Consider the following 25779-nt stretch of genomic DNA (forward strand, 5'->3'; position numbering starts at 1 on the left):
AAATGACATCAGTCACGCTGAACATGAGCAGTGAATAAAATACATTTCTCCCATGATCCTATCAAAGTCATGGAAAAAACCACAAAGTGGGAAAGATGAACTGCCATCCATGTCTCAACAGTCTAGGAAACCAATTACCACAACAGGTGCTTGGACAATTTACAGAGGTTAAGCTCCATGATACTGATGTGCACAGAATGCTGCCCCCCAACACACACACACACACACACACACACACACATATCTGTGAACAATGGTTTCTTTCTTTATCATATGGATTATGTTTTGTGCGTGCATGGTTATCTTTCTTCCATCATCTTAGAAAGCAGATCGTCTTACACTTTAAGGTGTCGCAGTGAAATACCGCTGTCTGCGATGCGCTGAGCCAGCTACCCAGTCCCGTGTGCACCTTGTGTGGATGAACGGCGGCTCTGCGAGATCCTTTACAACCGGTTCTGCCGCATGTCTGCCCATGGCCACCTGTGGCTGCCCGTGCCAAGGCAAACCTTCCTGGGAAGAGTTCTCGCTCAGCCGGTTGGCTGATGTTTCTGCAAAACCTCTGGGGCTGAGAGGCGGTCTGTGGGCGTTTCTTTTTCACAGCAAGAGAAAGGAAGGAGACAGTTCACCAGCTATTGGTCCTTCAGTTTATCTATATTGTTGAACCACTTCTCAGACACTTCACCATTCACTCACAGCAAAGAATTTACAGATATTTCATGGCACATTCATGTGTTACACGTTCTCCCAGTATCAAAACTGCCACATCAGCTTTTGTTGTGCATGTACAGTCTGTAATGAGAGTATGGTCAATGCCTTCACAATGTTTCCATCTCAATGAAGCTGGAAGGCCTCAACCTCCTCCTTTCTCTCACTGGGGTAGGGGGTTCAGTGGGGAAGTCCGTTGTCCAGCGGTCTGTTCAGACAAGGGTATTTGCAGCTATACAATCTTTCATTCAACGTCCATTCCTTTCATATGGAGTGTGCTCAGCAACAACAGCAAACACTGCACTGACTTCAGATCAGCCTGGGGCTCCCATGCCTGAGGGGACTATGAGTTTAACACCCACTTCATATTTTTCGTGCTCCACCCCCATTTTGTTGTTGTAGCTGCTATGCGGGTGGAACTGGAAAGTAGGAGAGTATATATATATATATATATATATATATATATACACACACACATTTTTTAGTTATTACTTCTAGTTTTCAGTTGATACTTTCCTAGGAAGGCCAGAACAGGCTTTTAGTAAGAGCTATGCATTTAAAATTTAGTTTTACCCTTTATTCACTCCTCAGTTCAATTTGTTAGTTTTAAGTCATCTTTTCGACCGCTCCAACTTACAAAAAGCAAACATTGGATAAAAAAACACAAATGTAAGTATCCTTAGAGATTTTACACACACACACACACACACACACACACACATTTCCCTCAGTAATACTTATGTATCTCACAAACACTTCTAAAAGTCAACTAAAAATTTTGTTATGCTGATTGCCAAACATAAAATTCTTCAGGGCCTCATGATGGGAGATGTTGTATGAGGGACAAATAGAAAAGACCACTTATTTAATGAACATTTTAAGTTAGGCACTTAAAGTAGTAGTTGTAAATCAAGATGTAATAATGATTTACTCATTCAAGCCATGAGCAACAGCTGCAAGTGCAACTGTTCAGGGGTTTGCAAAGCAGTTCAAGTAGGTTGTGAGAGGATTTTGGAATGGTTTGCCATTTATTTTTTTTATTTAGCAATAAAACTGTCAAACTTAGACAGCCTTTCTCATTCATTCAGCACTCAACCAAATTCCGGTGCCTGATACTGTAATGGGAACAAAACACTACAGTAGAATTTCTCAAGAACCTCCTTATAACAGGACATGATTTTTTTTTTTTGGTAATTTATTTATTAATTAATGTTTTTATTGGAAAAGCAGAGTTTACATACACATCATAATTTTACTTCACAAACATTCATCCATAAGCTCTTCCGTGTATTTTAGTATGTGTAAGAGAAAAGGAAAACAAACAAAAAAAAAGAAACCACAACATAACAGGGACATAAATTGGGTGTGTCCTATTCAAATAGAATCAAGAAGTGTTCTGTAGAAATATGCCATTTCAGCAATCTATAGTTCAAAGAGAACAGGTTCAATAGAATCTGCAAACTCAACCCAATTAGTTCAATACTTACAAAATCTCTCCTTTTGTAATCCAATTCTCTCCATAACATTTTTTTTTGCTACATTTAGGAAATCCTGTAAAGTAGGTGATATACACTGCAACCACTTTCTTGTTACAACTTTTTTACTTACAGTCAAAATTATTTTAAACATGTATTTATCTCTTGTTTTCATTATATTCCTAGGCATATTCCCCAGATAAAGAACATCAAATCTATAAGGGACCTGAAGAGCTAGTATTCCCTCTAAGGCCTTGTGTATTTCTTGCCAAAAGTATTGAATTACAAGGCAACTCCAGAAGACATGGTAGTGATTAACATTTATTTCCCCACATTTTCTCCAACTAATTGAGCAATGGAGAAATATTTCTTCTGGGCTGGTGTAATAAAGAACCTTGTTGAGTTTTTCCAGCAAAACTCCCTCCAGTTATTAGATAAGGTTGATTCCCATCCCAACTTCCTCAGACATTGTTAGTTTACTTTTCTGTTCCTATTTTTCTTTTATATACAGTGTGGACTCTGTTTTGTGGGCCAAAAAAGCATTGTAGAATTTAGAAACAATTTTGGTACAGCCATGTGATGTATATGCAAAGTAAACTGGTTCTAAAATACTATTTTTATAAGTTTCTGTTGTATTTCTCTCTCTTATTTCCTGATAGAAATGATATCTCATTTGTAGGTATCTGTAGAAGTCCCTTTGCTCCAATTCAAAATTTCTTTTAAGGTTTGGAAATCTTGTAGTTCGCCATTGGTCATGATAGCGCAATAGACAGAAAGCCCTTTGATAGCCATAATTTAAATCTGTTGCCTAAAGTATTAGGAATAAACTCTGTATAAAAAGAGCACCATCTTAGAATCTTTACAAGGCTCTTTAAGTTATAGGTTTTAATGACATCATCCCATATCTTCAGGGGCAGGCCAATCCATGGGTTATCTCTATCTGCGAGGTGAAATCTTAACTTCTTATCAGCTATCATTGCTTGGATTGGGACACCATCTGACAGTGAACTTTCAATGTCCTTCCAACATGCCGAGTAACTGGGATTACACCAGCAGGAGTGCTCTCGTCTGAGCGGCAGCATAGTAATCTTTTAGACAGGGCAGAGCAATTCCTCCCTTATTTTTCCCCAGTTGAAGTGTTTTATACCGTATCCTCATTTTTTTTACCTTGTCACAGATACCTAGAAATGATTTTGTCCCATTCAAGAAATTGTTTTTCAGGGATTTCTACTGGAAGTGTCTGAAAGAGATACAGGAGTCTAGGTAATATACTCATTTTCACTGATGCCATTCTTGTTTCTAAGCCTAAAAAAGGAGTGTTATAATTTATCGGCCTAAGTTCATCTAAGTCTTTAGGTAAATATACTCCTAGGTATTTCATTGAATTTGCCTGCCAGTCAAATTTATATTGTTTTGTAATGTCATGTGGGAGACCATAGATGTAGGAGAGTACTTGTAATTTTTGTATATTCATTTTGTAGCCTGAAAAAGACCCAAAGGTTTGCAGTGATGTCATCAATGTGGGAAGGGAAGAGGAAAGGTCACTTAAATAAATCAACACATCATCTGGAAAAAGGGAGAATCTGTGTTCAGTATCCGCTATACTTATACCTTTTATGCTGTTATTCTGTTTGACCCATTGGCTTAGTGTCTCAATTTATAAAGCAAAAAGCAGGAGTGACAAAGGGCACCCCAGCCTCATGCCTCTGAAGGTATTTGACAAGTTATCATTCATTTTAATTCTGGCATAAGGTTTATCATATATGTATTCAACAGCTTTAATGAAGTAATTATGAAACCCAATTTTTTTCAAAACCCTATATAAATAAGACCAACTAACCGAATCAAATGCTTTCTCAGCGTCCAAGCCCAGTATGACTATCTCAATTTTATATAATTCTATGTGTCTCATAATATGTAGAGTCCAACGTACATTATCCTGTGTTTGCCTTTCTTTAATAAAGCCTGTTTGATCATGGGATATGAGTTCTGGCAGCAGAGATTCCATCCCCCTTGCCATTATGGAAGTTTACAATTTATAGTCAATATTAAGAACTGATATAGGTCTATATGAGGCACACTCGCATTTGTCCTTCCCCTCCTCTGGGATTACCGAGATGACACCGAGGATTTATTAGTCTTGAGTCTGGAAATTGCTAAATGTATCTCCTCCTCTGTTATTTCTGATTTAAGCACATCATTTTGGTCCATAGTGACCGCGGGAATATTAATAGACTGTAAGAAGGAATAAATTTTACAGTCACTCTGATCTTGTGGCCTAGAGTATAAATGTTTGTAGTAGGATTCAAATTTACTTTGAATTTCAGTTATCTTATAGTGGATTACTTTACTTACATGATCCAGTATTTTGTATATAGTTGAATCTGCTTCCTGATTTCGTAATTTTCTTGCTGATTTGTAAGAAATTGCATTGATTTGCTTCCAGATGCATAATATTTCTGTTTCAGGAACATAAGCTTCTTTTGTATTTCTTGGGTGTATAGATTATCAATCTCATTTTTTAGTTTTTTAATTTCTTGACTAACCTTTTGTCCACCCTTCTGATTATGTTGCTCTTGTAGTTATTTTAACTGTGACTGCAATAAATTGAGCTTCTGTTGCCTTATTTTTTCTGTAAAGAAGAAACTGCAATAATCTTCCCCCTCCACACTGCTTTTCCTGCGTCCCAAAGCACAGGCAGAGACACCTCACCATTATCATTCTGTTCCATGTACATCTTAATCTCTGTCTTAATGTTCTACTTAAATTGGGGGTTATTGAGTAAATTCAAGTTAAATCTCCGAAGAGTAGATTTTGATCTGTTACTTAAGCGAAGGAAGATAAATGTTGGGGCATGATCTGAAATATCTATGGTTCTGATACCACAATTGGTTATTCTGTGCCTATCTCTTTTTAAAATGAAAAAAATAATCTATTCTGGAGTAAACCGCATGTGGGTGGGAATAATGAGTGTAGTCCCGGCCTGTGGGAAAAAAAGTCTCTCCATACATCTATAATGACAGTATCCTGCATCATATATTTAATTTGTTTAACTAAGTACAGTGGGTATTGGTTGTGTGATTTTGAAGTGTCCAATTTAGCATTAAGATGTGTATTCAGATCCCCTCCACAGATAAGTATTCCCTGGGTTTCAAGTGCCATCAAATTAAAGATTTTTTTTAAAAAAAAACTGCACCCAACTCCAGGTGAGGTATATATATATTTAGAAAAGTCACTTCAGTCCCCTCTATTTTACCCCTTATCAAAATAAACCTCCCTTCTTTATCTTTGATTTCTGAAAAGACAACGAAAAGAAAACATTTTTAAAACCTAACCTGTTCAATTTAACATGTTCTACATCAGAGAGATGAGTTTCCTGTAAAAATGCTATATGGGCTTTATCTCTTTTTCAAGCTCTTTTAGCTCCTTTGACAGGATTGAGAACTGCATTTACATTAAAAGATATTATTTTGAATTGGTTTGGTATACGCCCTTGCAACATAACCTGTGACATCTATTGTTGATTCACACCTCAAAAAAATTATATTTCTCGATATCTCCCATGTCGTTTTTCAGAACTGCGACTTGTAGCATTTATATGAACAAAGAAAACGTAACAAGAAAAGATAATGTCTGAATGAACTTGTGACTTCAACATTGGTCCCTTTGTCACGGACCATAACAGAACTCAGATGACAAAAGAGCTCTGGAGGGTAAGCCTCCCTCTCTCGCTCCCAAAAGCGTAGTGGAGGGCCCTCAGAAAGTTATCAGAACGTTACTTGCGTTGTGGGTTTCAAACTCGTGAGGATCATCAAGATCTGGTTGGAGGGTGCTGACTCTGCTCTTCAGCACACACACCAATTCCAGTACACAGACTGGAGTCTGCTTGCTGCCCATGCCACCACAGACTCTCAGATTAACATTGACTCATACACCAAATCTGTCCTGGATTACATCAACAGGTGTGTGGACAGAGTGACAACACAAAAACAAATAAAAGCTTCACAAAGTTCACTCACAAAGTTGATGTCCCACCTGGTGAACTGCCTCTCATTTTCCACCTCTGATGTTTGCGCCATCCTGAGCAGGGTGAACGCACGGAAGGCAGCTGGCCCGGATGGAATACCAGGCCGGGTGCTCAGAGTCTGTGCAGGGCAGTTGCACAGTTGCACTCACCCCCATCAGACAGAAGTTAGACAACCTTTCTTCCTCCACTCTCACCCTGAACACCGGCATGCCACAAGGCTGTGTGCTGAGCCCTCTTCTGTACTCCCTCTTCACCCACGACTGCGTTCCTGTACATGGTTCTAACACCATAATCAAGTTTGCAGACGACACCACGGTGGTAGGCCTGATCACAGGGGACGACGAGACAGCCAACAGGGACGAGGTCCAGCACCTCGCTGCGTGGTGTGCCGACAACAACCTGGCCTTTAACACCCAGAACACAAGGAAGAAGAAAACCAAGGAGATCATTATGGACTTCAGGCGTGCTAGGAGCCACACACATGCCCCCATCTACATCAACGGAGTTGTAGTGGAGCGAGTATCAAGCTTCAAATTGCTTGGCGTCCACATCTCCAACGATCTCACCTGGTCCCTGAACTCCTCCATTCTGATCAAAAAGGCACAACAGCACCTTTACTTCCTGCCGAGCCTTAAGAAAGCTCACCTGTGTCCTAGGATACTGGTGGACTTTTACCATTGTACCATTGACAGCGTACTCACCAACTGCATCTCAGTGTAGTATGGCAGTTGCTCTGCATCAGACCTTTACTCCACTCCAGTGGGTGGTAAAAACTGCCCAATGGATCCAATTGCCCACCCAATTGGCACCCAATTGCCCACCACTGAGAACATTTACCACAAACGCTGCCTGGGCAGGGTGAAAAGCATTATCAAGGATGCATCCCACCCTAACCATGGACTTTTTACTCTCCTCCCATCAGGCAGGTGTTACAGGAGCCTCCGCTCCCATACCAGTAGGCTCAGGAAGAGCTTCTTCCCTGAGGCTGTGACCCTGCTGAACTCCACACCACACTGCTAAGCATTATTGCACTCTTTACTGCACTGTCTCAGTACTTTTATATTTGCACTGCTCATTCTTGCACAGGCTGCACAAGCTGTTTCAGATTACTATTATTTATATTGTACATACAACCAACTGTACATATCTTGTCTATAATGTACATACACTCCCCTTTCCAACTCTGTCCACTTCACCCCTATGTATAACACACTTAATAAATTATACATATATAATAATCTGTATATATGTTGCTCTCCACTGTCAATAACTCTGTACATACTGTAAGATACAGCTTCACTTATACAGTAGTAATTACTCTTACCTGCACTTTTCTGTAAATAATACTATTCTTTTGCACTTCTGGTTAGATGCTAACTGCATTTCATTGGCTTTGTACCTGTACTCTGCACAATGACAATAAAGTTGAATCTAATCTAATCTAATCTAAAAACCAGTCCCTCTTTCCATTTGAAACAAAAAAACAAAAAACATGAAACAAAATATTACACTTTACAGTTTGGGGAACTTTTCCTTGTTTCTAACCAAAACAACATAAAGAACACTGACCTGACCTGAAGTTTAGTCCTCAAGTAAATTAGTCACAACAGGTCGTTATTTCAGTCAGGTTTCATCTGAAGGCGGCAATCTTCTGAAGGATTGCAGTTTCTCCTTGTATGTTGTTCCCGTGTGCTGTTTTCCATGTCCAGTCTTTCTGCTTACCATCTTCCAGGTCAGTGTCTGTATTTGTTCCGTCAGTGAACCAGGTGGGTTGATGACAGTTACTGGCAAGTTTCTTGCGGCCATATCCTCGGTTGCTTCCTCTGCAGAGTTATATGTCTTCATTCTGTCACTGTAACTCACTCTTAGCTTTGCAGGGAAGAGAGCCCTGAAGGGAATTTGGTTAGCTTTCAAAATGTTGTTTTCCTCTGTGTATTTTTTATGATCCCTTAGGGTATCCGGCGCATAATCATGGTCAGTGTTGATTCTTTTCCCTTGCCAGTTGAGTTGCCAGTTTTTTTGCCCACATCAACCTCAAAATTTATTCGTCTCTTTTGTAGCTCATGAACTTAGTGACTATTGATCTGGGTCTCTCGGTATCCGTGGGTTTAGGGACTAAAGCTCGATGTGCTCATTCTATTTGGAGGTCAATAGAAGAGTTAAGTTCAAGTTGTGACTTCAGTAGCTCCTCTAGAAATGCTGTTGCCATTGTAGTATTGTCCTCCGAGCCCTCCGGTACCCCGAAGATTCTGATATTCTGGTGCCTGGACTGGTTCTCTTGGTCATTCAGCCTGCTACTGAGTCGCTCCTGTAGCTGTACGTATCTGTGATTACGGCCTCCACGTTCTGAATCCGTGTTTCTGCCCCTTCGAAACGTCCTTCTGCTTCTTCAACTCTCATGCTAGATTTATTTATTTCAGCCTTTATGTCGTTTAATTGCCTCTGGTTGTCTTGTCTGAACTCTTTAATTTCACTTAGAATATTTTTGAGGCTAGCTTTCCCTATGTCAATCGGATTGGTACTAGCTCCCTGTGTCAATTTTTTGGTACTAGCGCTAGTTTCAAGTGAACTACTGTTACTATTTTCGGCTTCTGTTTTGCTATAGTGAGTTGGTTTGTGCTTTTCTTTTGTTTTCCCCTTGTTTCCATCATCGACCCTTTGTTATTCAGTTCAAAATTTAACCAATTAAAAGACTATTTAATGTGTCGGGGCTATATTTCAAATCTTGTCGGGAGAGTGTGTCGTTTATGCTTCCATTCACTGGTCTGCTCAACTGGAAGTCCCATCAGGACATGATTTATCCCTGGCTGTCATTTTCATAACTGTAATTGCTTGCAATCTTTGAATTAAACATAGTCTGTTTCTGTCAGAAATATTTGTTTTTGAGGTCATGTACTCAGTGTGTTCTCAGTTTGATTTTCTGTCACATCAAGGCTAAATATATTTAGCATGAGAGATGTGATTTGGGAAAGACTCACAGTTCTGAAAGTGGGTGCTATGTGATGAAAAAGTTGAATAATTATAGTGCGATGCATAGATGACTATAATTAAAGCTCCCACGCCGGTCAAACTTCAGAGCATGTTTTGAAGGCCCTGTCTGTTTGATCCATGTTAATCACAGGTGTCCATGGAACATTGGTGGAGGGGGAGGGATGCAGGCGGGATAAACGGTGATAACAGTAATATTAGTGAGCAAATTTTGTGGGCTTCTGAAAAAAAGATAAAAGAAGAACACCTCAACAATCCCTGTTACAAATAAAAAAGATCACAATGTTAACCATTCTAGAGGGGGACACATTTGACTGTGAAATTACAGGACTGACAAAAAAAAGCAGGGAGACTGGTGAGTGACAGAGGCTATCGCCGCCTCCATCTGAAACCAGTCTTCCATCTCTTGCCTGGAGGTGCTGGCGCGTTGGCCATCACATGCATCAGGGAGCAATTAACTTCCTGACATTTCATGTTATCGGTGATCGGCGATGACAGCACCGGTCCCTGCAGCAGAGAATTTTCATTGGCTGGCCATATCGGCAGCCAAAAATGTCCCTTCTTGTTCAAGAAAGGGGACTTGGTGTGGTGGGGGTGGGGGTGGGGGGTGTTGGACACTGAGATCTCTGTGTAATTCAGCCAGCATGTTCAACACTTGTCCTCGAAGTTACAGCTTTGGAAAGAATTATTTCAGGTTCTTTCTGATTGGAACAAAGAGATCCAGGATGCAGTCACAGGTATTGGGGTACTGTGAGCTCTCAGATGTAGTGGTCCTGTTCTCATTTAATGAAGACATATCAGGGGCATATATGTACATTCTGCTCCGTGCAACACCAGATAATCCACCCAACCTCCCACCCCCTTCCCCTGTGATCTGAATATCTTTGTAAAAGTTGATTTAGTTGAAATAGTCATTCCTACTAGCCAAAGTCAAAGTAGAGGCAAATGACATGAATTTCAGAAATCTGCCTCTGAGCATGTGAGCATTTGTATTGGACAATAAATAAGCAACCAAAACAGTATGCATAACCATTCTGAAGACCATTCAGAATAAAAACAAAAGACAATTAAGTATTTCAAACATATACCCTTTATAGTGTTGAATACATTATCCACGTATGCACAATTCTATGAACATTACAAGGCTTAAAATAACATTTTGCTGTGCTGCCTATAAAATCCAGGCACAGGGGCAGAAACTCCTTTATGAGGGGTTGATTTTCCGGTCATATTTTCCCTCCACATGAAGACAGCCCTCCTCTCATATTGGGTTACATTCTGTGCTTGGTTTTACAGTTTAAAAAACATTAGAGTTATATTTCTGTTTAGTTTCTTGATTTTCTAGACAATTATTATTGCTTTCAACTATGCAACCTGTTGTAATATTTTGTAAACTCTTGCAAGTTGCTGTCCAATGAGTAATTCACAAATGCTTTTCAGCTGTGGTATGGCCATGGTGGCTGCATGAAATGTTCTCAGGAAATTTCTCAGTTTTTAGAGAAACTTTTATTTCTAGCATATCAAAACCAAACTGCTTTTGCAGGGAGAAAAAGAAAACAAAAAGCACATAAAATTTTATGAGGTCTGCCACTGAAACAAGCATTAATATACTTAGGGTAAACATCAAGAGCATTCAATTTTAAATGCACAGATTGTGAAGACTCAAGAAGCAGGCGTCATACCCCTGTAACACCATCCTAATCTTCAAAAGTTGATAAAAGAGGTTGACACTCCCCTCTTCTTGTGATTTATTGTGTCTGAGAGCAGTCCATCCTTTTTCTTTCTTATAAATGCATGTGCCCCAGTTGCAATGGCATCTTTGAAAGCCTTCATCTTTCCAAGCAAAGAACCCCCGATGGAGTTTGGGGACATTTATGTTTTACTCGCTTGGCCTTTCTTCCTGACATTAACATGTACAAATTCAATCTATGAAAGAAAGATCTCAAACAGACTGTCTTAGTCGTGCATTTACAAAGAGCAGTCCTGGTACTAGGCACAGTTTCCTGTGGCCATGTTATGTTTTCACACTATAAATGGATTATGTGATGGGTGACATGAAAATCACAGTAAAGAATTTACTTCTAAAATGAAAAAAACAAAACAAAAAAAAAAAAAAAAATACAACATTGACTCCTGTCCTGGTGAAAAATAACATTAAGCTTCAAGCCAAACTAATCGAAACAACAAAATGTCTTGTTTTTTTTTTTTTTGTTTTTTGTTTTTACTTTTTTCTCCATTGAGAAATTCCTTCCCTTTCACCACATAAATGTGAGTGTACAATGAGAGTGTAAAATGTCTTTCTGCCTAATTTCATAATTTAACCTTCTTTGCCAAGCCTGAATATTTTTTCCTTGACTGGCCTTCATTCAGGTTCACTCCATAAAGAAAAGCTGCAAGTAAAGAACAAAAAAAAAAAAAAATACAAGCAAAGAAATGCAACATGTTTGCATCAGGTGCAAACGAATACAAATATATATGTATATATTTATAAAAAAACAGTAAAAAAGGCACAGCATTTGGTCTTTGTCTTAGTAACAGACCACATCTGACAGTGATGATATAAATAAAAATTGCTCAGTGGTTCTTGGAAAAAAAGGCCCAGCACTGGGATGGATCTCTTCATTTGTCTGCTTCTCTCCAGCCTTGGGCATTTCTTCCAAATTTGTAAACCAGCCTGCGTCCATCCACTCGCTCCAGTATCTCTCGCTTGTAGTAATACCTAAAGCGAGGAGGGCAACACAGCACATTTTAGGCTTTTTTTACACTGGCAAACTGTGTGTTCACGGCGGTCATTTAATTTCAAGGATGAAACATTAGACCAGTTATGCAAAGGCACTCAGACATTGTAAATGCCACCATGAAAGTTCAATATCAGACATTGCTTAAATAGGCACATCAATAATGTAACAGAAGTGAGGTGTTATATTTTCCCAGCATTGATATGGTATTGGAGTAATGTCAGAAATAATGGTGATATATGGTATAAAATGTTACTGAAGTATCAGTCAGTAACAGCGCTGATTGTAGCATGGTGGTAAGAAGCAGGACTTGTACCCTAGATAACCCAGAATTGCCTCAGTAAATATCCAGCTGAATAAATGGATAACATGTAAAAATTGTAACCTATGTAAGCTCTGGATAAGAGAGTCTGCTAAATGATAATAATGAAATGACATGTAATGTGCTGCCAATGATGTAACAGAGAGCCTCATACCTCATAGCTCTGCTAAGTTTCTCATAGGTCATACTGCTGTTGTTTTTCTTCTTGCCCCAGAGCTGTGCCACTGCCTCGGACTTGAGGAAGCGGAATACCCCCGCTGATCGGTCCTCCCACTTGATCAGGCCTGGGTTCCGCTCCGGGTGGAGAAGGATGTCACGGATGAACTCCCAAAGGTGTGTACCTCGTGGATCTAAGGATCATGACCAGCATGAATACTTGGTAAATTTTGAGGTATCAGTGGTAATGATGATAACACACTTATAGGCATAAGTGAATATTTTGGAGAAAAAAGTACAAAGCAAGGAAATTTGGAGAATAAGTTCTGTGAGATAAAAGATTTCTGAAAATTCAATAATTCATCTAAATTATTCCAATTATAATGTTATATTGTACACAATATTATATTGTGCTCAGAGTCTGGTTTCCTGAAATATCTATTCCATGTAAACTCCGGGTGCATAATTCATCACATGAAAAAACCTGATTTTTGAAAGTGCCATAGCTGTAATATTCAGATAATAATAGGAGACTCACTGTGCTTTTTGAGCTGTGTTGTTTGGGGGCGATTTTGTTGCCGTTTTGGTTCTGAAAAGATATGGAGAGGTTTTAATGAAACATTAAAAAATGTTGGGCACAAAAAAATGTCATAAGCATAAAGACCTGGCATAATAGTCCTGGCATGTCTTGTGTCATGGACAGCATTCATATTCTCTGGAACTATGAGTAATATGAGAGAGGGTGGAGCAATTCGCCATGTATTTTTCCCATGGCTGATAGTGCTGAGCCTGAGTCAGACAATATGACCTGTCATACTTTTGTTTTTTGTTTGTTTGGACAGCCTCTAGATTGATTAATGCCAGATGATTGACAGCACATGTTAGCTCCACCCATGTTGAGCCTCATGAAGGCTCACTCCCCTGTCATAAGCTGCTATGTGGTCACAATTCTCACCTGGAGTGGAGGGTGTGGGGGAGGCCATGGGGACAGATACTGGGAATTGTGCCTTGATGTCGACAAGGTCTGCAATCAAGAGAATCAATCCAAACATAAATACACTGATATGAAAATGACAAAACCTAAAAAATAAAGTGCCCTAGATGATTAGTGTGTAAAAAGACCTTATTAATATTTAAGCTCCATCAAGTCAAATATTAGTCTCATAATTGAGTATATAAGCCTTTCCTATTTTGGACAGGTAGCATACTGCAGTTTCATTTTTATTATTGAAGGAAAGGTAATGAAGTTTATTGGCTGGGTTATTTAACTCCATCGCTGCTGACAGTGGCTCAGTACCTGTTGACGGCCAGTTGTTGAAGTCCTCTCTGAATGTTGGCATAGTGCACTGAAATTCTAGATGGTGACAAAGAAGACAGAACAAAGCTTAAGGTGAAAGCTTTCTTTTGCAGTTGCTTCTTCATGTATGTATATAATCATAGCACATGCATGATAACTTCTCAACGCATAATTGCACAAACATCTTTCTATTTGTTGTATTTTATACCTCTTTATTTATTTTATTTATGATGTGTGCCGGACGGTGCAGTTGTGACACTCAAATTTCCTTCGGGATTAATAAAGTATTTCTTATTCTTATTCTTATTCTTAAATGTTCTGAAGTCAATACTAAGAGATAATGTATTCTTCTATAATAAAACTTGGTTGTGGGGAATTGCAAAACTGCATGGTTCAGAGCCTTGCCATTGTAATTTCTGGATGGATGACCTTCCAGACAGGTGAAAGGATTGTCTTCAAGCACAGAATTTTACTGGCCATTACTATTATGGTCCTATAGTACCATATGGTGTTAGTGTGGTACTGTATGGTGTTGTGATTTACATGTAATTGAAAATGTTGTCATACTCACCATCCACTTCAGTTTTTATGTCCAGTGGAGTAAAAATCTCTATGCCATATTGACCTGGACAAGGAAAGACAAATGTGCAATACATAAATGCAACGTACCCTGTTGTATCAGAAACCATGGGTACAGTAACATTACTGCATGTGTTAGTTCACATATGTAGGAAATGGAGAGAGATACTGTTCAAGTTGAAGAATGTTCTAACGAAAAGTGCTGAGAGGGGCAACAAAACTTATTCCGGATCTAAAACAGACATTACAAGCACAACAACTTTATCTTTGTAGCCACATTAAAATACAGCTGAGGGGGTGTTTTATTGTTTTATAAGTACTTTAACTTTTTAAATATTTAAAAATAATATTTGAAAGAGATTTAAGCTAGACAGTGGATGTTACTTCCATGATAAATAATGCTAGCTGAACCAGGTGCTGACAGCACACCAAATGACATTTCACACCAACACCGGGAAGTAATGATTCACAGCGAGAGTCGTTACTGCATAGAATTATGCATGCTTGCCAAAGTTTCAGGGTGACTCAGAGACCCTTCAAAACCACAACTGACACAGTGATAGATTACAGACAGAAGACCTGTTTACATAATTAGACTGTATTTCTCATGTTCATATTTTCATCTTCATAATTAATTGAACCTTTCTGTAATTACTCGTTACTTCTAACTGGTAAATCATTGTGTAGTGTCTCTTTAAACTGTTTTAACTTTCATTGCTAATTTCATGGTCCACTGTCTCCTGTTTCACAATGAAAAGACTTAGAATTCCTGTTTCTTTAGCTGAGTTTGAGTACTTTTAAGTAAAACTTAATCCTCAGATGCCGGTTGCACATTTGAGGGAAAAAGATACGGGCCATTATGAGCTGTATTTTAATTAGACTACCTACTAGCCAGCTATTTAGCCTTATTAGGCTTCTTAATTAGCCTTGAATGATCAAAGGTTTGGGTAACCCAGCTGTCTTCAGCAATAGGAACTTCACTGTAATTATGTGTGTATGAATAATGGACATGAATTCATTATCAAGGCATCATGTGCCTGTACTGTTTAAGCATTCAGATAACAGTTAAATGGTTGGTAAAATCAGTACATATATATGGATTTACATAGCTGGTCAGAGGGGCTCAAGAGGGCCCCCCTCTCCATTTGTTTTGGATCACATTGAATTAGTATTATTATTGTATATTAACAGCAAATTTAATATTAATGTCGATACAGAATTTTCAGCAATAGCAGACAGTTGGCATGTGAAATTAATGTTTAATGTGCTAGAACTATGGTCATCCTTCTCCAACCCCCTTCCCCCTCAGATCTCCAGGTCCTGACCCAGTCCCCTTATCCTGGGTTCTCTCTGCTCACCATTCCACTTGAGGTCTGTGAGGCTCTGGAAGAGCAGGGGCCCCACGGAGCCAGCTGCCTGCGTGAAGTCCTGGAAGCTCATGCTGCAGAGCTGGTGGCCGTCAATGTCAAAGTTCTGGAAGGGGATGCTGGTGGCATCGATCTGGTGCATATCCAGAGTTTGCTGCAGCCACTCCCACACCTGGTACTTGGACCAGAACTGCGGGTGGGTGTCCTGGTTCCAGGCACGTCCTGGGTACCCCGACATCGCGGGGGACACTGTGTGGGACAGCAGAGTAGGGCAACATTTCCCATACAGACACTGTTAATACTGTCATTTGTTTGCTTTTAAAGTTTTTACAGTATCAAACATTGAGCATGAACATGAAAAAAAACACAGGAGTGCGACAAACACAACTAACAGAGCAGACTGAAACTTTGAAGGGAGCATTACCATCTGTGCAGCTGAAGGGGGCACTCCAGGGAGCAGGCACCTGACTCTCAATGCTGGCACTTGGAGGGATGCTCATGATGCAGCTGGTCGGACGGACCATGGTCCAGAGGAGGAGAGAGCGGAGGAGAGGAGGGGAGGTCCAACCTGTTCAGACAACTGTGAAGGAGGACATGGAAAACACAGCATTATGGTTCATGTGGGTGTTGGATTTTTTTTGGTAAATGCTGGCTGGGAACAAAAAAATCCTACATAAAGTAGTCCTGGGGGTTAAAAAATGAAAAATTATGACAAATTCACATACAAATGTGAATGTGTGTCACATACAAATTCACATACAAATGTGAATTTCATGTTAGTGTTACCATGTACACATTTTTTCCCTTTTTCTCTTCGTCTTTGGAAATGCCACTTGAACATTAAGCCTGCCTTACTGCAAACACAACCTGAATACAATCAGGAACCACTGAACCAAAGCTTATACAGTCCTCAGATACTCTAGCTAGTGACCAATGGCTGCTCCATTCATTACAGGTCCCACAGTGCATTGCAAGATGGCCAACATCATTTGGAAGAAAGGTGCATCTCTCAACAGTGACGATCTAGTAACTTATAGGCATCTGCCTATTTGCTAGAGAGTGTGATGAGAGATGTGACAAGCACTGACTGAACAATTGGCTAATGACATAGCTGAGACTGGAACTAGCAATGTCTGGCCTATAGGGCAAAACCTAGTGCAAAGCTCATGTGTGTATACAGATATATAAGCTACTGTATGTAAGGCACAAAGGACAAAGGTATCTACCAATTAAATAAATAAAAACGTATTTGTAAAGAACTATTTGCATTTACTTGAGAAAAGGTTAAACAAAGCATGCGGACTAGGATTAAACTGGTTCACCGGACTCACAGACTCTGAGAAGTGATCTTCTGAGACTCTTACAAGACAGTGAAGAAATACAGCTGAGATATGATCAACATTTGAATAAAGTCACACCTCTGTGTGATACAAGCTTGTGTTACATTTCAGGCATTTTCACTTGAATGCTGAGATCCTGTTTGTGATGACCATTGCATTTTATTGGTTTGCACAATGCCTTGTGACTGAACAAGCAACCTGTCTCTCTAGTTTCTCTTCAGACACATATGTGCACTTCCACATAGCTGAACTGATTAGCAACTGAATAGGCTGGAGGTTTCACTTTAATATGAGTGGATAGATCTCAAATGTCACTGTAAATCCTAATGGTCATCCAGAGGTGTGTGCAAGGCCTCATTGGAACACACATGTTTCTTTAAATTATGAATAAGTTAGGATGTGATGAAGAAGTCAGAAATCTTCCCTGTTTTGTTTTGATGCTACAGGTTATGAGCATGTCCATTTAATTTCTGAGTATGGTTCTACAACCAGAATTTAGTCATGGGTGGCCATGACTAAATTCTGGTCGTAGAACCATACTCAGAAATTAAATGGACATGCTCATAACCTGTAGCATAGAAATGAAGCTTTCTGTTCTAAAAAAATCAGTGTGGTTTTCATGGTTGCCTACTACAGGACGACACGTGCACAAAATGAAGTGGTGGGGTTTAGTCACTTAGAAGGAACACTTCAAGGAAGAGCACTGTTAGGGAAAGCACCACACGGTAAAATGGACTGGGGGGAAAAGAAACAAAAACAAAAAGAAATGATGGAATGTGAAGTCAAATTAAGACTTCTCTGATAGCAACTGTCTGCCAGTCCCACAGAAGAAGTTGGTTTTTGACAGTCAAGGCAGACTCAGTTCTCGTTTGTTCTACTGCCTCTCTTTGTTAACAAACCTTGGTTTGTCTACTCCAGGCATGCTCTCCCTCCTCTTTGATTTGGAAAGAGAAGCTGGATTAAAGATTGTCACAAGGATTGTGACAGCCTGGCATCACACCTCATCTGAATCCCCCACAACTGTTCTTAACAAGGCACATACACAGCAGTTATATTTGCATGTCAAATCTAAATGTGTTGCAGTTCTTAGAAACAGTGTTTGTTTGAAGCAATAATGTGGTCAATTTTGTAATATATGCATGGTCATGTGTAACACACAGTTACTCTAGTGGGGTGGATGCTTGTCTCTTTGAAGTGATGGTACCACATGGTAGCTCCCTCTAACTGTAAATAAATGTATATTTAATACATCAGAGGGAAAAGATTGTGAGGATTGTGATTCAGCTGCATAAAACAGTCCATTAATGATGCAAATTCATCCAATTTTATGGTATCTCCAAACACATTCAATCCTTCTACAAAGGAAAAGTAAAGTACATGTAGCCCTGGAGTGTTTTGCTCTCTTTTCATGTCATCAAAGAACTCTTTCATTAAATGTGACCTATATATTCATTATTGATTGTAACCAGACTTGACAAGTAGCTTTATTGCATATAATAAAGACATAAATTTGAGTAATCACACAGAACGGCGTCATGTGTTTTATGGGACATTCTGGCGGCTGGTGTCAATGACCGTTTGACCGACTTCAGAAACGAAATGCCACACTCCTCTTTTGATGGGACAGCTTTAGCCCAACGTAAGACTGTGCAGAGGTGCCTTTCTCCTCAGGGAATGCAAAACCCTTCTGCAGACTGTCAGTTGGAATTGATGGCAGCTATTTTACCTGACACACGTGATGTGTGATAGATATAGATGTCAGGCTCAGTTCCTTCTTGTGCTTTGCAAATTGGCCCATCTCTGCATCTTACTGTAAGTTGACCCTCAGTTTTCTTTGTAAGGGATATGTTTTCCTTAGGATGTATGTGTATATATGTGAGTGTGTGTGTGTGTGTGTGTGTGTGTATATGCGTATGTTTGTCTGTACATACGTTAGTATGTGAGTATGCATGTATGTCAGTGTGTGTGTGAGTGTACATGTATGTGTGTCTGTGCACCTCAGTGTGTATGTGTGTGTATATTTCTATGAGGACAGTGGATGTGATGAAGCTTTCTCCGCTACCTTTCATATGGTCTGAATACCTCAAAGCAATGCAGAATTTAATCCATGTTACTCATAAACAAAGTGGTACACAGTTGGACTTTGCATGGCCTCATTTGCAAATTCATCTAGGTTTTCATAAAGCCATTCAAAGTTGCAGGGAAGCATTCCAACAAACCACTGTGGCATTTTTTAACTCATGTTGGTGAATTTTAAGCAAGTGATTTTTATTTTAAATTTGACAGTACTTTTACAACAGCTTGAGATCAACAGGTGTTGAAATCAATGGGAAATAAGGTTTAAGAATAAAAATGTAATGCTTACTGAAATAAGAAGTTGCAAGGAAAGAGCCATAGCAGTTAAGTCAAACTATCAATAGTTCTGAAGCCTTTTGACATAAAATCAGAGTAAATTATTGAGGTGATATGCTGAATGATTTAATCGGCTCTAAGTGGTGGCTTGTGATCATTCCCACCCCAAATCTGTCAAATCGGCACAGTCGCATCATTGTTGAGAATGAACATGAGCTGCGTTTTCACACTTCAGATGTCAGAATTTCATCAGTGGTCATAATCTCCATTTGTAGTAGGAGAAGGCCACAGTGTTTGCCTCCAATGTTGCTCAAATGTACTGTGGGTTTGAGGACTGGGTCAGGTCATCTTGCATTTTTCTTTTCTGGTGAACTTAAACTAATTGGCTCATACTATGTAATGTTTAATCTACTTAGATCAATGCAAACCCAATCTGTACTATATGACCTGACACTGTAATTACCCAGGGTAGATAATGACTCTTTGGATATAAATACAACAGTTGATGTTATTGCGAAGGTTTCTTTGTCTGATTAACGAGGCACCAGGTAACACACTTCTGTATATAAAACAGGAAACTGTGAAAATGAAGGCACTGCCATCAGAAAGGCAAACCCAGCTGCAATAGACATGTTTTATATAGGCTTTAGAAAGTGCTATTTTCCTTTCCTCATGACTAACCAAGAATATACAAAAGCAACACCTCTAGTATGACCCTGCCGCAAAATCACGACATGCTGTGATCTGCTCCACTGTGGATAATTCTGATATCAAAACACAACAATAATATAATTCCTGCTATTCAAACACATGGGCACATGGACATGTGAACATGTCTATGATGGATTCCATCCAATGTCAATACACGGCTGAACCGTGTGTGACTTGCTGAATATTTTAGACCACAAAAGAGCTAAGTGAATCCACATGGACCACTCATCATCCTCAAAACAAAGTCTCTTCCTTTCATTCTGTAAGCCTCAGTGATTCAATCATGACAGAAAAGGAGCACATTAAAGTAGAGCATCAAATATTACTGAGACACAGATTGGGATTTTTTTTTTTTATCAAACACGTTTCACAGATGCTAAAGATACTAAGAACAATGTATGAAATACAACATGAAAACAGTAGTACAACCCATGATTTTGTCATTCATGTGTTTATCAAATGTATGTTTCTATAAAATGTTGTACGCTGTCAGCTTTAAAGAAGACATTTGCATTGTAGACTCTTGCACTGGAAAAACTTTGAATTGCAGCATTATTTTTTCTATGCTCTGGTGTTTCAGTTCAGTATTGAGTCAAATCATTTCAGGAAACCATCCATGAATGGTAAGCAACACAAAACATATTGTTAAGAAGGAAATGCTACAAAACCAGGCACATAGAGAAGTAAGAAGACAGACACTGGGTGAGCAGTGTGAAGAACCTTTTTCATCACCTATAACATGCTCCTCCTCACCCTTGCCCTCACTCTGCAGTCAACAGCAAAGGTCTTCCCTTTGCAATCCAACCAACAGATTGTTTCAAGCCTGCCCCATTGGGAGCGGATCAACAAGAGGTCAGCCCACCTGAAATCATTTAGCCAGTGAGGGGTGAAACAGAGCTTGTTGCCCAGTGCACCTGCTTACCGTGGCTGTTAAGAAGGGTCCAACCTGAGAGAGGAGGGGTGGTGTTGTCTGAAGAGTTGGGTGGCAGCAGGTGAGCTGGCTCTTCTGAGCTTCCCTGGCGGGATGTTGAAGTGCTCTCTCTCTGGGTGCTGTGTAGTTAGCCCGCTTTCAGCCCCCGCAGCTCTACAAGAGGGTGTCAGCTCAGCCAATGGGGATTTTCACTTCTTGCTTCCTTCTCTGCCCATTGGTAGCCTACTCTGGGTCATCCCAGGTAAGTATTTGCATATGCATGAGGAAAAATACGTACCTGGCATAGCTGTTACTTTCACTCTTTACTGTTTTCTCTCTCTATCTCTCTCACACACTTACAAATACACATACCATTTCTGCTCTCCCATTTAAGCCTGTTCAAATAAACAGTACACATGAAGATGGGTAAAGTGAAAAGGAGGAGTGATTTTACTATTAGCACCAATGTTGTGATGGCAGGAAGTGAGTGGCTGTGCTCTTTCCCATACTTAGAGGACAAGTTGCTGCCAAGATCCATTATATTCCAAACATTCTTTTAATCTAAATACATTTCTGCCAACTCAGGGGCTCACAGGCTACACAGGCATTCAGACAGGGCCTTGACCTGGTTCTCTCAGAGCACTCAGCAGCCTTGACTTCAACCAAGACTGCTTGCTTCTCTGGCAGAGCGAAGCTCACTTCCCTTGCTTCTCCCACCAAAAGCTTATAACCTCCATGCTGAAGTTATTTCTCACTATCCTTGACCATGCTCAGCCAATGGACATGAGTCAGTGGTTTGGGGGACCTGATTGAACCGGAATGAGAAAGCAAAAAGAAGCTAACATACAAACAAAAAAAGCAAAAAGAAAAAAAAAAAACATTACAGTAAATGATGCTTTCACTGTATGCAAATGACTATATGAAAATTTCCTGTAGAAAAGTGTCTGTTTACATGTGGTTTAGCTGTTATGACATTTCATAAGGTACAATATGTGTTTTCATGAGTCTAAGGTTTAATGCCTTAGATGTCATGTCATCACAATTACACATCACTGTAGAATATCATTTGATTATCATTAATTAAATTCTGATCTTTGAGTGTTGTGAAGGTAGACACTCCCTGAGTAAAAACTTTTGCTGGCAACCCTTCTCTTTTTACTTGTTAAAAAAAGAGAGCCAAAAAACATTGGAGAGTTACTAAAAACAACAGAAGTGTAATTACCTATAGTTCTTTTCAGAACTTTTTTCTCTACAAGAGTGTAATAAAAACTGCTTTTTTGCTGTGACAAGGATGTGCAGAAAAAAAAGATGGAGTGATAAACTGCTGGTGCACAACAAATATCTGGATCATAGCCCGATCATGAAACCTGATCCTATTGCCAAGCTCACCTCTCCTGTTCAAACCCCCCTCACCCACTCCAACTGTCACCTGTAAGTTAGAGAGAGGACTGGCATGCTTTCACATTATGGCCTTGTCTCTGGCATGTTCAGCCCAGGCATGTTGCAGGTAAATAATTGGCATGATTTACTTTAGCAGTGAAAGGTTCAGCAGGATTTGGGGGTAGGCCACGTGAATGGTGACATGAATTCCTTTTACGTCACCGGAGCTGCCTGGATTCTGAAGGGCATCCCTGACTTTTATGCACTTGGTCCACAGTGTGCTGGCTACTTTTGTTTCAAACTTTTGGCTGGGGTTTTTCCCTGATCCTCAAAAATGCTGGAAATTCTGTCCAAAGGTGATATTACCCTTGTATACCTCCCTCTCCATAAAGAGCTGAAAGGTGTTTGGTTTCTCTGCTAACTTTACCAGTTTTGTCTGATTTCTTTTTACACAAACAGCCTTATTCCAATACCATGAGGGGAGACATTGTCTTCCATAACCCCAGCTACCCCGAGCGGATAACCATAATGGAATGTTCACTTTCCTGTGTTTGGACCTCCATGGTTAATATTCAGTCGGTGCATATTGTTTGAAACAAGTAATCTTTTCCCTTGGATTTTAGTCTAAACAAGCTAAAATACTACCTAACAACTGAAAGAAAAAAAAAATGCTGCTTGAGCATTGACAGAGTAACAATCACTTCTAAATTTCTGAAGACTAACAGGCGCAATGGATGTTTATCAGAAATCAAATACAGCACCTTGGTTCATGTCTGCAAAAAATGAACCATCCATAAAGCCTATTGGTACTGCAGAAGATAGACATGGTTTTGTTGTCTTACTGTAGTACTGGAGCTGCCCTCACTTCTCTGTGAATGGATTTCTTCCTGCAAAGTAGCATCTAGCCAGTTTATTTGGAGCGGCCTTTCATATTGCAGTTTATTTCTGCCTTGAAGTGAGGGATCATGCTGTTTGAATAGATGCTGTTTGAATCATGTGGGTACTGGTGTGTAAAAGTGATGTATTGCAAATGCCAGATGGAGAGCATAGAGCTCAAATAAGCTTGTACTTCCCTTGCTAGCAATACTTATTACTAATACTGGTCTCTCATCGCAGCTTGATACAGCATCTGGCTTCTCTATAATACCTTGACTGATCTCTGCATTTCATACACTCTTAATAGCCTTTTCTGGAATGCATTATCAGAAAAATTGCTAGTATCCAAAAATCCCATATCAATATCTGGTACTCTTTTACCCTGAATCTTCAAAATGACATTTGAGAGTTGATTTTTGCTACATTGTGTGGTTAATTAAATTATTAAGCTAGCTGCTTTGTTTGATTTCAGCTAGCAATTTTTAATATTCAGACTTCTTCAGCAGGCTGACATTGTGTTTCTTATATAATATATATATATAATGAGAATGGTGCCAGCATTTAGGCAGCCTCATTCTGTGGTGTTAAATGATAACGGGCAAAGCTATAGCTTTCTAAAGGTGGCAAATGACTGGGATGTCATTTGGATGTGAAAAGGATAAAAATCTAACAGCAAGGGGCTAACAGTCCTTCACATGTCCGACACATAGGGTGGGAGCCCTTCCTGTGGAGTAGCAAATTACATGAGCAGAGGTGAATTAAACTCTCAGTTGCTACCCAGTGCAGATGAAAAAAGGATCTATATCAAAGCCGCTTAAATGTTGTATTTTACTCTGGGGTTTTTTCACGATCATAGTTTCTCAATTTTTACCCTGCACAGTCACTGAAACTTAAAATAAAACTTAATGCACTTAAGATATTTCAGAAATTTGTTAGACTCAAAATCTTGTTCAAATCCCCCTTTTATCCACTGCCTAATTATACAACTAATTTACATGTTAACACACAATATACATACTTCTCCAAGTACAGTTATCACACTTCTAATGAATTGCTGTGCTAGGATGTTGATGTCAGGAGTTCCTCCTGACATGACGCGCTGCACTCCCTGGGAGAGCGAGGGGACTCGGGATGAAATAATTGGCAATTGACGGTGTTCGCTGCCTGGTGTGTGCTCCGCACCTGTTGCCTGTCTGTGTGTAATTTCGCCGGGACTATTTAGGCAGGTGAGTGGGAGTAACACACCAGAGACGCTGACGGAGGTTATCACACGGGATTTTAGCGTGGAGCCAGGTTTTTGATTTCTTTTTTTTCCTTTTGAACGTGCCGGCACGGCTGAGTTTAGGGTTTATTTTGGTTTTCTGTTTTTTTCTTTGAGCTCTGGGAGTCGCGACCCAGAGCGGGTTCTGAGTTTGCTTTGGTTAATTTCTTTTGGTTTTTGCTTTGGTGTGCGAGATGCGCGAGTGTGTTTGTGTGTTTTAGGCGGCTTCAGAAGAGCGGCGACCGAAGGGGCTCTAGCGGTGAATCCCTGAGGGAGCGGGGAAAACAACGCTTGGTTCCGGACGCAGCCGGGGCCGAAGGGAGCCCCCACCCCGTGGAAGCGCGTGCTGGGGAGGTGATCCCCTAGCTGGAAGGGAGGTGGCACCGCGAAACCTTGAGAGAGTGCGTGGGTCACCAGCACGGGGTGGAGAGGGAGGGCTGACCGGCTGCTGTTCTGTGTCTCCCTCAGTGCGATCCCGCGGAGCCAGCGGAGTTACTACCGGGGAGAAGACGTGGGTCGCCGCCGGAGCCGCCAGCCCCCGCAGGAGTGACGCGGGGGCCTTGTCTGGAGTTTATTTAATTTCTTTTGTTTTTTTGGGACGTAGGCGAAGCCCGGCAGTGTGGCGCGGGCTGAGCTACGTCCCCACTTATATTTTCGTTTCATTTTGTACGTCTTGTGTGGTGTGCGTGCGTGTGAGAAGCCTCCCCCACAGCGGCAGCACTTCCCCCTCGGCAGTGAGATTGCGTGGTCTTCTCTCTCCCGGCGTCCAGGTGGGCGGGGACGCCAGATCACGGGTGTGTGCAGTGAGGCTAAGTGTGTGTGGGGATTCTGTTTTCTTTTTCTTTTCTTCTTTTGGTGTGAGCGGCTGGGTAGCGTTCCCGCCTGTTTGTAGCCGGGGAGGGCAGACAGGGGTGGATAGAAGGATAGGGGGAAGGGCTTCGCTGGGAGAGGGATAGCGGCATCTCAGATTTTATGAATTGCATTGTTAAATTTTGTGTTTTTTTAAAAGAATAAAGAGTTGCTCCTACTCACCTTGTCCTGGCATTCTTGTGGCGGGCGGATCCCTAGGAGGGCGAACTACCTGGGCATAGTGTCACTCCTGACATTGACAATTATTTCAGTGTAAAAAAAAAACTACAAAATCAGTAGTAGGTTCTATCATCTGTGGATTGATCCTTTGCTGCATTGTACTGTATTACAACTGCAATTTTTGAATGGACATGTCATAGGTTTTGAGTGCACCGAGTTCATGTTATTCAACGTGTGAGCGTACATTTCTAGAACTGCTGCATTTA

General features: G+C 40.3%; 1 protein-coding gene across 1 annotated transcript; it reads right to left on the reverse strand.

Annotated features, from left to right (window-relative positions):
- Nucleotides 1-11774: 11774 nt before the first annotated feature.
- ehf (ets homologous factor) lies at nt 11775-21097 on the reverse strand. The gene is made up of 9 exons (XM_036535625.1): nt 20980-21097; nt 16079-16234; nt 15646-15903; nt 14280-14333; nt 13709-13765; nt 13367-13435; nt 12950-13000; nt 12410-12605; nt 11775-11914 (listed from the first exon to the last, which is right to left on the reverse strand). Exons 2-9 carry the CDS (start codon nt 16176-16178, stop codon nt 11815-11817), a joined length of 885 nt encoding a protein of 294 aa, XP_036391518.1. The 5' UTR covers nt 16179-16234; nt 20980-21097; the 3' UTR covers nt 11775-11814.
- Nucleotides 21098-25779: the final 4682 nt, after the last annotated feature.

This window comes from Megalops cyprinoides, chromosome 8, assembly GCF_013368585.1.
Source record: "Megalops cyprinoides isolate fMegCyp1 chromosome 8, fMegCyp1.pri, whole genome shotgun sequence".
Taxonomy (NCBI): Eukaryota; Metazoa; Chordata; class Actinopteri; order Elopiformes; family Megalopidae; genus Megalops; species Megalops cyprinoides.